The sequence below is a fragment of the Berghia stephanieae genome, chromosome 5, assembly GCF_034508935.2.
Source record: "Berghia stephanieae isolate SIO BIC M18660-M18661 chromosome 5, UCSD_Bste_1.3, whole genome shotgun sequence".
In the NCBI taxonomy this organism is placed as follows: domain Eukaryota; kingdom Metazoa; phylum Mollusca; class Gastropoda; order Nudibranchia; family Aeolidiidae; genus Berghia; species Berghia stephanieae.
In genome coordinates this window covers 48,533,963-48,548,116 of record NC_088364.1, presented here as the reverse complement: position 1 = coordinate 48,548,116, position 14,154 = coordinate 48,533,963, and the positions used below count along the sequence as shown (strand labels likewise).

Below are 14,154 nucleotides of genomic sequence, written 5' to 3'. Positions count from 1 at the left end.
GTTTTTTTTGTTTCAGCGGTCTCTCATATAACCTCAATTGTGTTGGAAGAGACCTAAAGCAACAAACAAAACAAAACAAAAAAAAAAGTCTCATCTAGACACACGCACAGGTCCCCACTAATAGGAATACACTCAAATGTTTACAAATCACATATGACACGTAAACAAAACATAATACAGTGCATAACAGAGAGATGATTTACAACGGAAAAAAATATCATCTCCCAAAACTATCTATACATTTGACTGTTTCCCTCTCAGCCAGGGTATCTGGCCAGTGCCAGTACAAAACCAAGTAATCTCATTCCAAGACAAAGACGGAAAGCATGTTGGAAAACAGATATTATAGGGGGATAGAAGACAAAGTAAGTGCCTCCTTGCCCACTGTGGGAGGTCAGGAACCCCACCCAGGTTTCCCATATTGAAAAAAAGAAATTGCAATTTAAACGTTTTCCCGCCTGGAGCTAATAGCAAGTTACCGATTACGCTCCCAACCTGCAACGATCGACAATCGACAATCGACGAGCAAAACAAACCAAGATCTGTCCTCAGTCTTAGAACACAGATCTTCGTTTTCTTCCTCGTCGTTCATCAATCGTTGTAGATTGGGAACTTGCTATTACTACACTCAGGCCTAACAACATCAGGTCATCCAATTTTAAGACAAATCCAAGACATCTTTTCAGTTTTACTTGGAATTGTTTAAAATGTATATATTCCAGCGATGATTCTTTTACTTGTTATGAATTGAACCCAAATGCCATGTATGTATGTCTTCGTCACATAATTTAAGACAATAAGTACACAAAATCGGTATTGCCGATATTTATTGTTCATTGACGAAATTCTTTTCTTTGTTTTGGTATCCATTTGTTCGTTCTACCGAGAGAGTTTGTGTACCTAAAATGTTAATGTTTATATAAGTTCTAATTGGATTCAATAGTCTGATTGTCACGTCAGCCCAGCAACAAGAAGCTTGGTTCTAAACAAAGAAAATCGGTACTTTTTATTCTTCATGCTGGCTAGAACTTTTTCACGTCATGCGATCAGAATGTATTAAAGTCAAAACATGATCAGATTTATAATTTTTTCCGTCCTCTGGATACACATTTATGCTCGTCGGAGAAGTATTTCATAAGGCCGTTCGCCATTTCCCCGATAGTTTTGAACCAGTTACTAAGTTACTATGCGTCATTACGAGGGAAGTGACGTCACGACTGTTGAAGCCCATTAGTCCCATTCCTATTTTTTCACACATATTGAAATTATACTTATCACTCCAGACATCTCACAGCATCTTACCGTTCTTTCTTCGAACTCAGTCCTCTTGGTTATTCAACGTCTCTCCGACCTGGCCAGGGCTTGCTTGACTGACCGCTAGACAGTTGTATCAATTAGAAAGGGCAAGGGCATCCACTATGGCCAGTGGGATGGAAAATTGCTTTAGAAATCGCCAGAGTGACCAAATTGAGTCGGATGGTCAATAAGACTACGCTAACCAGTTAACTGCCACATTCTGGAAAAAAAAACAACTCGGTATTTAAACATTTGGCCAGAAAATTTGTCCTTCAAAAAATCGATCGATTTAAATTACCCTCATCTTGGCAAAAACTTTCAAATTTGGAATCTCGCGAAGTCATAGGTTTGAGAGTTTTGCCAAAATGAGGATCATTAAATTAACCGATACTTGAAGGACGAGTTTTCTGGCCAAATTTTTATATAAGAATGGCAGTTAAGTGGTTAAAATCGAATAGCGTCCTGGGTCATCTTCTTTATTTGAAATAATATTATGAACAATGGAAAAACGAATTTGTAACCCATCGCGTCAATCTGGTAACATTGACGTGGTCCCTTACAGTGATGTTACTTTGGGATGAACTAGTAGGTGCTGGAAATAGAATTAATAACCAGAAACATGCAATTCTAGGGTTAGCGTCCACGAATTATAGTAAAGACTAAACTCAATTTGACTGTGTGGCTATGATTTAATATGTCCGAATGGAGTTAAGGAAGAAAATTGAATTATTTTTTGAAAGCTCACGAAACAAATCTCAAGCACCTCAGTAAAGGCATTGATTTTTACATAAATGTTTATGAGTAAAGTTTAAAATTAAATGTTCAGCTCCAGGTTCAACGCAGCATAATAACGATTTGACATGATAGGTTACATTTCTGTCGTGGGCTGAAAAACAACCCCCACATTCTTTAAATTTTGGCTAGAAAACACGACCTTCGAATATAACGATCTATTACAAAGACCCTCATCGTGTCAAAAACTCTCAAACCTGGGACTTCCTTGAATCGTGTGGGAGATTTCCCAGAAGTCCAGGCTTGACAGTTTCTTGAAAAGCTGAGAGTAATTTTAATCGATCGGTATTTGAGCGACGATTTTTTCTGGTGAAAATTTTTAAAACTGATTTTTTTTTCAGAGTACGGCAGACTTGAGGTGAATGCCCTTTTTTGGTAAGGTGTGACGATTTTCTATCCAAGATTACAATTTATGTTTCAAGAGATAACAATCTACAAATGATGGCAGTGATTTTTAAAAAAATAATCAATTAGATAATTCTCCCAAAATTAAATAATCTTAAACTAGAAAACTATCACTTCAGAGTAAAAATTTGAGAACAAGTATTCATGGCTTTAAAATCGAAATATATTTAATGTCATAAAACATATAATATAAAAGTTTAAAGCATTATTATAAAATGAAAAAAAGTCATTGTGTGGGGTAAATTGATAAATTGATAAATGGATAAATGGATTATTTTAAAACAATATATATATGAGATTAGACGTGTTCGTTGGTAAAATTGGATACACCATCTGCTAATCAAATGAATAGCTTTAGATTAGTCCAAAAAAAGAGAGAAAAACTTATCTTTGAATATTACCAGACAACAATAATAACATAGATTCCAAATCCAAAATTTGAAGTCTTGATAATAATGAATTTCATTGTTATCATTTGCATTGAGTGGCTATTAACTATTTGGCAAAGTAGGAATTCGCCTTAATATTATTATAGTCTGCCAAAAAATCGTGCATACAACAACAACAAAAAAAAAAAAAAACAACCAAAAAACAAACAAAAAAAAAAAAACCGAAAAAAAACCAACAAAAAAAAAACACCAAAAAAACAAAACAAAACAACAACAGCAACAATAACAAAAATAACAACAAAATGGCCATTATTTTAACTGTCGAATTTATGGCCAATTTAATTTCATGCTCTAATTTTGAGGGGTATTGTTTACGATATCAGGTAATCACAAAAAAAAAATTCTGACTTGACAACATAACAGTAAGTGCAAAAGCGGCCAATATTCAAGATATCAAAGATGTTTGTCATTAAATGTTTATTTACATCCGTGTTATTCATTGCGCAGCCAAAGAAATGATTATTTTTAGCTTCTTTTCTACATGTTTACATGCCTTGCAAGAGTTACACTGTATTACACAGCTGTATACTTACAATGCATTTGTTTTAAAACGTTACTTTAGTAGTAATTAAATAAATGAATATATTAATAAATAAATGAACGCATCACTTTTTGAACAATTATACATTTTTAATAGAAGATCTCTGAGATCTTGTTAAAGAAATAGAAAAATATTCTTCAAGAGATGATCAAACATTTCATCTGTTCGAAAAGAATCAGATTATTATTATAGAAGGCAAGGCTGCACGTACGCGTCACTGAATTCTGTGTAGAGCGGAGAATTCGTTCCGATGGTAAAAAATATTGTTGTTATCAATAATTTTTAGATTCTCATATATTTCTGTATCACATAAAAATGAATTGTTCCTCTATGAGATAAAGTATTGAAATTCTCAATTCTTTTTTCTCTTATAGTTATGTTGTTTCGTTTATCTAAAAATATGAATTACAGAGCGAGCCATAATTCTGTATATTTTCGGGTCCCCTACCTAGGTATGCCCTAAGGACAGATCCTTAAACAATGTCTACATCATTAACGTGTTAAACAGAATGCGATCCTGATGTAGTGGAATAATATATGAAAATTACGACCCATCGGCTCATAGCGTATTATATTCGAATAATACACCACAGAGTTATATCTGATTTTTTGCCGAACCTATAGTTTTTAGTTTAAAATATATCTTTATTGAGGTGATTGTGTTTTCTCTCTTAAATTCCGCAGATTTCTGATATTTTTATTATTTCAACATTAAACCCAATTGTCGTATTTTGGTTCAATCCAACATAATACCGTTTTGAGATGATGTGTCACAAATAGTCTTTCCCACGTACTCTGTATAACACTTTAATGCATGTAGATAGTGCCTGTTATGTTTTACATACCATGTATTCGTGGGTGGTGGTTGGGGGGGGGGGTGTTTGTGTACCCGATAGCTCTGTAGAGCACTATCTTCAACAGAGCAAAGGGACCTAGATCGATCCCGGGTGCAGATGAGATTTTTTTTTGTCCACTCAGCAGTAGCTGAGTCTGTTAGATCAGGTGGAAAGTACTTAATGATAGACATGCGTCATATCCAAATGATTGCAAGCAATTGTTATCGCCCGTTTCACGCAATAGAAACCGGGATAAACTCCGGTTTTGTGGGCACCATGGCTCTGGAGGACTATTTCTTATGTATTGAAATTAATAATGAAATATCAAGCATGAGAGACAACAGTCATGTCACTCTGCTATTTAATTTGTTTTAAGTTCCGGGATGAACATATAAAAAAGAATAATCATATACTAATATTCCATGATATAGATACAACCGTGTTCTAATAAAATGTTTGATCGCTTCACAGAATTAAATTATGACATTCGCAAAAAAAATAAATAATCCCAATAATTTTGAACTAATAGTAAATAGTAAATGATAAATTTTTACAAATTAAATGAACACATTTCAAATATTTCAACATCTAAATATCTTGACTTAATAATATTCCAACAGGAAATTGATAATTAAAGGCACTAGATATGCAAAATATGGTATTTGAAAAAAAAATGCATTTTCGTCACTCCAGCACCATCTTATGTTAAAATGTATTTGTTGTATGGGATTAAGAAAAACATAAAAGATATGTGAATTGGAATGAAAAATTATTTTAAAAAAGATTAAAAGTACAACTTAATGAGTAAAATTCAAGACAAAAAATGAAATGCAGTCAATGTTTAATTCAAATAACAAAAATGAGGGGAAAGGTTAATGTAGATAATTTGATTGAGTGAGTGGGTACTGGGTCTGTTATATCTGTTGGAAAGTACTTTGAGTTAGATTAGAGTCCTATCCAAAGGTAGCAAGCAATTGCTATTGTCCATTTCACACTATAGAAACTGGGATAAACTCCGGCTCCATTGAGAGTATGGAAAGTACCTTACACAAGGACGCAACATCGAGACCCGATTTTTATACGATCACCCATCCAAAAATTGATCACGCATAACATCACCTGACTTTGTGATCGGTGAACCACTGAGCTATTTCGCAACACCAAAAAAGGTTAATAAATTCGTGTAGAAGAACCCCTTGTCGCATCGTTACAGTTGCCCTATTGGTGAAAATGGTAGATTTCAGATCAGATAAAAGGTTAATGACAACCCGTCTGTTCTGGGTTAATGATAGAATGCAATACTGCAATGAATAATATCTATGGTGCTGCCGTTTGTTCTTTCAAGTTGTAACTAAAATAGACGAACTTTTTTCTTCAGATCAATCTGTTTCCATTGCTTCAATTTGGAAAACTGTTTATACGTCATTCTGAAAATTTTCTCAAATTCTTCATCTGTAAGATATCTCTGAAATACACAAGAAAATGGATGAAATCGTGAATGAATGTATTGATAATTATGATGATAATGACGGTGATGATAATGATGGTGATGATGATGATGATGATGATGATGATGATGATGATGATGATGATGACCATGATGATTATAATGCTTATAATGATGATGGTGATGATGGTGATGATGATGATGATGATGATGATGATGATGATGATGATGATGATGATGATGGTGATGATGGTGATGATGATAATTATGATGATGAATATAATGTTGATGATGGTGATGATGATGATGATGATGATGATGATGATGATGATGATGATGATGATGACCATGATGATTATAATGCTTATAATGATGATGGTGATGATGGTGATGACGATGATGATGATGATGATGATGATGATGATGATGATGATGATGATGATGATGATGGTGATGATGGTGATGATGATAATTATGATGATGAATATAATGTTGATGATGGTGATGATGATGATGATGATGATGATGATGATGATGATGATGATGATGATGATGATGATGGTGATAATGATGATACGTTTTAGTGGTTTTCAATCATTCTCAGAATTCCTGAACCTTTTTCCGGTTGCTAAGTGCTAAAATTTTAATAACGCTTATAAACCAAATCGCAGTGAATAGGAAATTTGATTTTCATAATACTTAAAAACTCACAAGGTAGTGAGAGAAAAGATACAAAACACCGTCATCAAAATAGATGAATTACTCGATGTTATATTTTTCCAGATCATCATTTCCAAGATTTACAAAAACTGATTTTTCGATACAAAGTTACAAAAATATCGATAAGTAATGAAATGAAATGTAAGCTCCAGTTTACTGAACAAAGACAGATACTGTAGACGTTTCGGGTTCCCCCCTTCATCAACAAAACACGATGAATGAAACACTGAGGATGGATCCTTTGCGTTTCATTCATTGCGTTTTGTTGATAAAGGGGAAACACGAAACGTCTACATTATCTGGGTATCTGTCTTCGTTCGATAAATTGAAGCTTTCATTTCATTACTAGTCGTTGTTTATTCCTTCGAGCTTTAAGCAGCAACGTTTTCATTATTTTCAAATTAGAGAGCAGGCACTGGTCTATGATAAAGATCGGAGAAAAGATCTTTATCTAAGGCCAATGCCTAATCCTTAATTTGTTTCTTGCTTTGTCTGACACCATTCCATACACACATTTATTCGGGGTTGACGTCATGGCACAGCAAAAGAACCGCTGAGCATGTAGACAACCTAAATATGTTGAAAACCCTTTGAAGGGGACCCAAGCCAACAGCAACAAAAACCTATAACATTCTGACAAGACATGGTGCCTGTAACGCGCTATTACAATCTTTTTTTTTTCGACAAAGACAACGTGATTACTGGTCAGGTAGTTATTTTTTCCTATGACTATGGTAGGAGATCCCGATAGCTCAGTATTTAGAGCACTCGCTTTACACACAACGGGACCGAAACCTATCCCGAGTGAAGTCGAGATTTTTTTCTGACTCTCTGTCCACCAAGCAATTATAGGGTAGCTGGGTATTTTAGATCTGGCGGAAAGTACTTTGCGATAGACTACCCGCCTATCCAAACGAAGAAAGTAATTTATAATTTGTTCGTCTCACGCTATAAAAGCCGGGATAAACTCCGGCTCCATGGACCTAATGACTCTGAATGACTACTTTTTTTCACGGCAATTTTCCCCACGAGAAGAGATGGGATTGAGTGAATTAAGTCATAGTGGACAGAGCACGTGTGTCAAGAGCCATCTTCAAGAACTCAACTTTGTGCCGCCTAAGCAGGACTCGAACCAGGGAACAGTAGGTCAGAAGCTGAGTATCATACTATAAGATTATAAACCTGAGACTTCATTAAAACTACTTTGAATTCTCAGGTTTGACAAGTAGTTGAAGGTCATTTTGATTCAAAGTATTCTGGTCAAAATGTTATGAAAATCTGAAAAGGTTTGGATGAAACAATGAGAGACAAAGTAAAAAGAAATAAAATCAGCCTGGTCTAGCTGATGTTTTGAGATTATTTTTTCCTATATTTTTTCTCATTACTTTGTCTGGCACTGTTTCATACACACCTTTCCAGATTTTTATCTTACACCAGTGCCTGCTCCCTATATTGTTACTTTGATATGGAAAAACTGATAAAATGAGGCAGTATGATTAAAAGTCATCCAGAATCGAAACTTCATTTGCAGCAAAACAAGATTTTGCTGAGAAAGAATTTGAAGTGGATTGTATTGACGCCAAAGTTGATTATTCTCAATACAATTTTGAGATGCATCACTTAATACAAGCCTTATTTAATCAGACATTTTCAAGAATTACTACCTGAATTATCGTATAAATATTATGCACTGACGTTAGGGTGGTATTGATTTCAAAGAACATGTCAAACATTACTCGATGCATTTTGAAATGAAAATATAATTTTACAGCTTCCAGTTCGCATTTTTAGATTTTATGAATATATCAATCTTGCCTATCTACCTTATCTTTTCCGCGCCGAAAAAAATGTTTTGAGCATTACTTTGTATGAAAATAAAGGTTGTTCTTAATGACAAGGCGTGAAATACAAACATGCCACGTAGTGCAGAAATAATCGCAGCAGCGTTCAACTAAAATTTCTTGCCAGATAAAATGCGTATTTACATCAATTTATCAACAGGACTATATAATAAACTGATAAAAGCGCATTGCACTCCAGACAAACAGAATCTGATTCCGACAGGTTTCATTTATTACTATTAATAAATTATTAAAATGTTTCGTTGAAAATATGCTATCGTGTTGCATGAAAAAATCGATATAAAGTGCAGATGTTAAATAATATGAGATATGAAGAAATTGATACGTCTTTTTTATAGATAATTATGAATAGAAAAATGAAACGCTGGAAGTTTAATCGGTTTGATTCAGGTTGTGCTTAAAACATTCTTAAATATTTTACTAAGAATATCAGATGATAAAACAAACGCGGGAGTATATTAGTAAATTAGACATTTTCTCTGACATGTCATGAACTAGTGGATACAGTTACTACTGAATTTTAAACATATGACCAATCCCTTTAATCTGATATTATGCCTTAGTGAAGCAGATGCCAAAAAGTAAATTTTATTTTTGAAATGATCAGAATAAAGAAATTTCAGTCGTATGCAGTTAAAGAGACGATATTTGTATTCCTCATCAAAGAGCTGTTAGAAACTGTGGACTTCGTAAAATTTAATGAACAAAAAATGAATATAATTGCTTTGAAAAAAAATAAAATACCAGCACGGACTGGTTTGGGCTTAATATCCATCTTTTACCAATAACAAGAACAATAAAAACATAGATTCAGACAGACTTCCTTCACATATTTAGGGCTGTTACTGACCGAAGATGGAACGAGCACATAGGAGGTCAAATCAAGGATCGGAATGGTGGCTGCGGTAATGATTCGACTCATACAGAAAAGGGGGTCAAAACTTAGATTGTACAAGTCACTTGTTTTGTCCGTGTTATTTTATGGCTGTGAGGTCTGGCGGTGAATGCGGAAATAAAAAGACGACTCAATGTGTTTGAGAGCAACAGTTACCGGAAGATCCTACGTGCGTCATGCCTGGAACAAAGAACTATCAAGAATGTTCTCGAAGATTGGAATAACATATCAGAAAGACAGGGATCACTGCTTGCAATGTTAAAGAAGGCAACTTCCATGGTTTAGACACTTGGTCAGACACAATAACTTGTGGCAGACAGTTTTGCACAACACGGTGGAAGGTCAATGGAGAAGATGAAGACAAAAGAATATTATTATAATGGCATGACAACATCAAGGACTGGACAGGTTTGACGTTATATGAGATGATAGAGAAGGTCAATGTGAAGGCTGCATCAGGCAAGTACCCCCAACGACCATTTGGCCATGAAAATGGGAAACTAGAAAAACCATGAGACTTGGACCAAATTATACGTTTTATTGGATAGAATAGATATAAATAGTTTCTTAAGATAATGAAAACAAGACGTTCGTATTTCTGATTACTTTAAATTTAGATTGATTTTTCTGTATCCCGTTCACTCCGACATAATAACGTTTTGAGACGATTTGTCACATTTTTCGTCCTCTTAGAGATGGCAGGTTGTCAAAATATCATCAATGAGTGTTTCAGTACCTTTTTGAAAAGGGGTTGTGTGGCCACATGTTGATTAACGCATTATACTCACCTCCTTAAAACAGGGGTCTACTCCTTTTGGGGGCATTGATTTGATTAGTTCTAGGTAAGGGTATTTGGTGTCGTAGCTTGCAAGTTCCTGGAATAGAATCAGGAAGAAGTCGAGATAGACAAACATGCATCTACAAAATAATTAGTACAATAAAGTAGTTATACACTATTAATAATTACTTTGGACACACTTTGGAGTAATTTTTACTTAAGCTTAGGTAGCTAACGTTATTAGCGCACTGTGCGTTTTAAAGTCTATATTATAACGCGATGATTCGAGTCTACGAGACAAATGCAACTTTGTCCCTTTAAACAAACATGTAATTGATCAATATAAAAGTTTACAATGATTTTTTTATTCCGATTTACAAACTACAAATTAAAGCTGTGACATAAGGACGTTTCCGTAATGTTTCGACACAAATAAACATGAACATTAATCATTCTGAAAAACTATGGATTGATTAATTGTTTTTTAACAGTGTCTCTGGGTTGAATGACACGAATGCTGCTGTTTGAAGCTCGTAGCTATAAATAACAATAATCAAATAGAATAAAAGCTTTAATTTTGATTTATGGAGACAGATGATTTGAGCCTTCCAGGTTTAAACAAACACAAAAGACAAATTTAAATGAGATATCTAATCATTCATACATCGTGTCTTGTTGACAAAAGGGAAACCCGAAACATCCTTTGTAAATTAATTTGAAGCTTTTATTCCATTATATGACAAGGTTGACGATTAAATCAATGATCAAAAGACCGTGGGTCTGGTACCAAAACATGAGGAGGAATAGCATCTTAAGGGATAGAAAAAGTGTAAACAAAGTGAATATTTTTCTTCATGTTTTTATTACTTTGAAAAGCTTTTTTTTTCGTTTCTTTTGTTGACAGTCTCTTACAACTGTAATCACTTGCCATTTTTAAAACCGAAAAAAACTCGCAAAAAACAACAACAAAAAACCCCCAAAAAACAAAGCAAAACAAAACAACAACAAAACATAACAACAACAAAACAAAACAACCCCCCCCCCCCCAAAAAAAAAAAACAACAAAAACAAAAAAGAAAAAGAAAAAACCTAATGGGAGCTATAACATTTCTGTAATAGTCACAATTACTTAACATTCACCTCTGTGTGTGTCCAACATTACATAAACGGCATTTTATACACAGTCTCCAATAGGTTTATCAACTGTTGTTCAATGGATGCTATGCGTTTAGGTAAATACTCACAACATCCACCAGTCGATATAACGTATTAACATGCGCGTATAACCTTAAACATTTATAGTCTGATCTATAGAATTTAGTGAGAACCAATCATTCAAATGGCTGTCTTAAAACAATATCAAAGAGCTGGGTGACGTCAGTTTAGTTCCATCTATACAATGTTATCATTTCCAACACGTACGCCGCAGCATCAATATTTACAATATTTAGAGATTGAATGGTCTTGTAAAATAAATAATTACGCATATTCAGATGCACATTGTCGAAGGTACGAGTATCACCATGCTCAACTCACTTCATGCTGTATCACTTATAACTTCATGGTCCCACATAGAGTAAATTTCCATTTTTTTGATATTATGAAGTGGACATCGCTCAGGTCTTTGTTATTGCTTTCTGCCATCCGCGTTTATGAGTAATTCTCACTAAACTGTATTAACTAGACTATAAACGTTCAAGGTTACACATCGTTCTGTGTGTTGGTCCGTTATACTTCCGGATGGCAATATTGTGAGCTTCTCACCAAGCGCATACTATCTATAAAATACAACCATCATTATGCAGTTAGATGTCGCTCTCCAGTAGTGCCGCGCTGAGGACCGGTCCTATTGGACCGGTCCTACGGTCTTTTAGCTTTGAACCGGGGATCGGTCCCATAGTGAAGACCGGCGGCGGTCCTCACTTCTTATCACCTTTCAACTAGTGCCGCGCTGAAGACCGGTCTGATCACCGTCGGTCTCGCGCCATAGCCTACTACTTCCCCAGCGATTCGTTGCCTTCGGTTGCCTATCTTCCACCAATCACCACCCATCCCACTTAATTAATCGCACCCACCCCCTTTGCCATACACTAAACGACACAGACGACCATACAAGCAGACGACCACCAACCTCCACTCCGCAAACCGCCCTTTCGTGTGTGAGATGGGGGAACAGGAGGCGCACGCCTTGGACGATTCCATTATACGGGGTAAATTTCAAAATTTACTACACCATAATGATCGCAATGACAATGATCTATGGTGAAGGCATGACCCCTCTTCTCTAATGGGTTATTGTTTGAAATGTATGTGACTACTAAAGATGTGTGTTTGTGTGTGTGTGTGTGTGTGTGTGTGTGTGTGTGTGTCGAACCTAGCAAGTAGCAAATCCGATTTTTGTTTTCTTTTGTCCATCTCTTGTCACCACTCCTTTCTATCGCAGTGTTGTCATTTAAAATAATACAATAATATTAAAATTTCGTTTGGTGTTTTTACTAATCAAATAATATGAGTTTCATTAGTTTCTTCCTTCCAAAAAAACCAGTTATAACGTCTGAATTTTAAAAAAGTCCAATAGAATATTTGGGGACCCCGATAGCTCAGTTGATAGAGCACTCTCTTTATACGCAAAGGGCCAGAGATCGATCCCGGGTGCAGTCGAGTTTTTCTGAATCCCTGTCTACTCAGCAATGAATGGGTAGCTGAGTTTGTTAGATCTGGCGAAAAGTCACCATCGACCCCTCTTATTACCTCATCCACCCCCTCTTATTATAACTTCACATCTCTCTCTCTTACTCTTCAATGCTCGCTGCCCTCTAATGTGTGTGTGTGTGGGGGGGGGGGGGGGAGGGGGGGGAGGGGGGGGGTAGGAGTTGCGTGTGTGTATCAACGCCAGGAACAACTCGATCAACGCCTTGGGCGATGCCATTATCTCCGTTAATGGGGATAAATTTCAAATTTTATTAAATTATCGAAGTAACAATGAAGTACGGTGAGCAAATAAAGAAGGCATCACCCCTCTTCTCTAATTAGGTTACAATTTGAAATGAGTGTGACTACTCCGTGTGTTTTACTCCTGTAGACCACGGTTTTCATCGTGTAGCGGTCGTTAACGGTTCAAGAATGAACGATCCCACTTCCAACAGTCTCTCAGGAATGTTCAATGTCGAAAAGGACCGGACCGGTCCTTGCGGTCTTCATTTCCCAAGGACCGTTGGACCGTGGTCCTTAAGCTTGCCAAGGACCGCCCCGCACTACTCTCCAGAAAGACGTCTATTTAAACATTTGGCCAGAAAATTCGTCCTTCAAATATCGACCCATTTAGATGACCATCACCTTGGCAAAACCTCAAATTTGGGACCTCGCAGGGGCCTAGATTTGAGGGGTTTTGCCTTGATGAGGGGCCATTTAACTCAATCGATATTTGAAGGATGAGTTCTCTGGCCAAATTTCTAAATACTCGTTTTTATGGAGCACGGCAGTTAACTGGTTAATCCAAAACAAAAAAAAGCCAAAAAACGTCTTCATTGCTCATCAAAAACATACATCGGTTATGGCCATGTATGGTAGATGCCTTACCAACGTATATAAAATGGTCCGTAATTGTCGAGGTCCACTGACCAGCCGGCTACATCACAGCCGTAGTTATCCCAATGATTTCTGTCTCGTCACCATTACCAACCACATTCCCTGCCACCGCCACAATCACCGCCACCACCACCACCACCACCACCACCACCACCACCACCACCATCAACATCATCATCATCATCATCATCATCATCATCATCATCATCATCATCATCATCATCATCATCATCATCATTATCATCATCATCATCATCGTCATCATCATCACTCACTACCATCATCACCGTCATCACAAAGCTCCGTCAGACATTAGCAAGACACACAAGCGACGACCATACCTCTTGTACTGTTGTTGCCCTGACGTTTTCCTGTCCCAATTCTCTCTTCAAGTCCTCATAAGTCTTCCCAGCCTAGCCATGCAAAGTCAAAATTTTAAAGTATTTAGACACATATGGCTTTCATAGCCTTTAGATTATAATTAAAAAGGTAACATTTCCATCTTGGAGGCCACCTGCGGGTATATACTCACCCTCTGCGATCTT

The 14,154-nt window shown here is 36.1% G+C and overlaps 1 protein-coding gene across 5 annotated transcripts in view; it reads right to left on the bottom strand.

Moving 5' to 3' along the window:
• Positions 1–2,638: 2,638 nt before the first annotated feature.
• Positions 2,639–14,154, bottom strand: part of LOC144973081 (advillin-like) — a 101,902-nt gene continuing 90,386 nt past the window's right edge. For all 5 annotated transcript variants that reach the window (XM_078915088.1, XM_078915091.1, XM_078915087.1 and 2 more), the window contains exons 26-28: positions 13,951–14,022; positions 10,032–10,118; positions 2,639–5,784 (exon numbers count right to left, since the gene is read on the bottom strand). In XM_078915088.1, the coding sequence (XP_078771214.1) occupies positions 5,671–5,784; positions 10,032–10,118; positions 13,951–14,022 (273 nt within the window). In that variant the 3' untranslated portion in view covers positions 2,639–5,670. The remainder of the gene's footprint in view (positions 5,785–10,031; positions 10,119–13,950; positions 14,023–14,154) is intronic.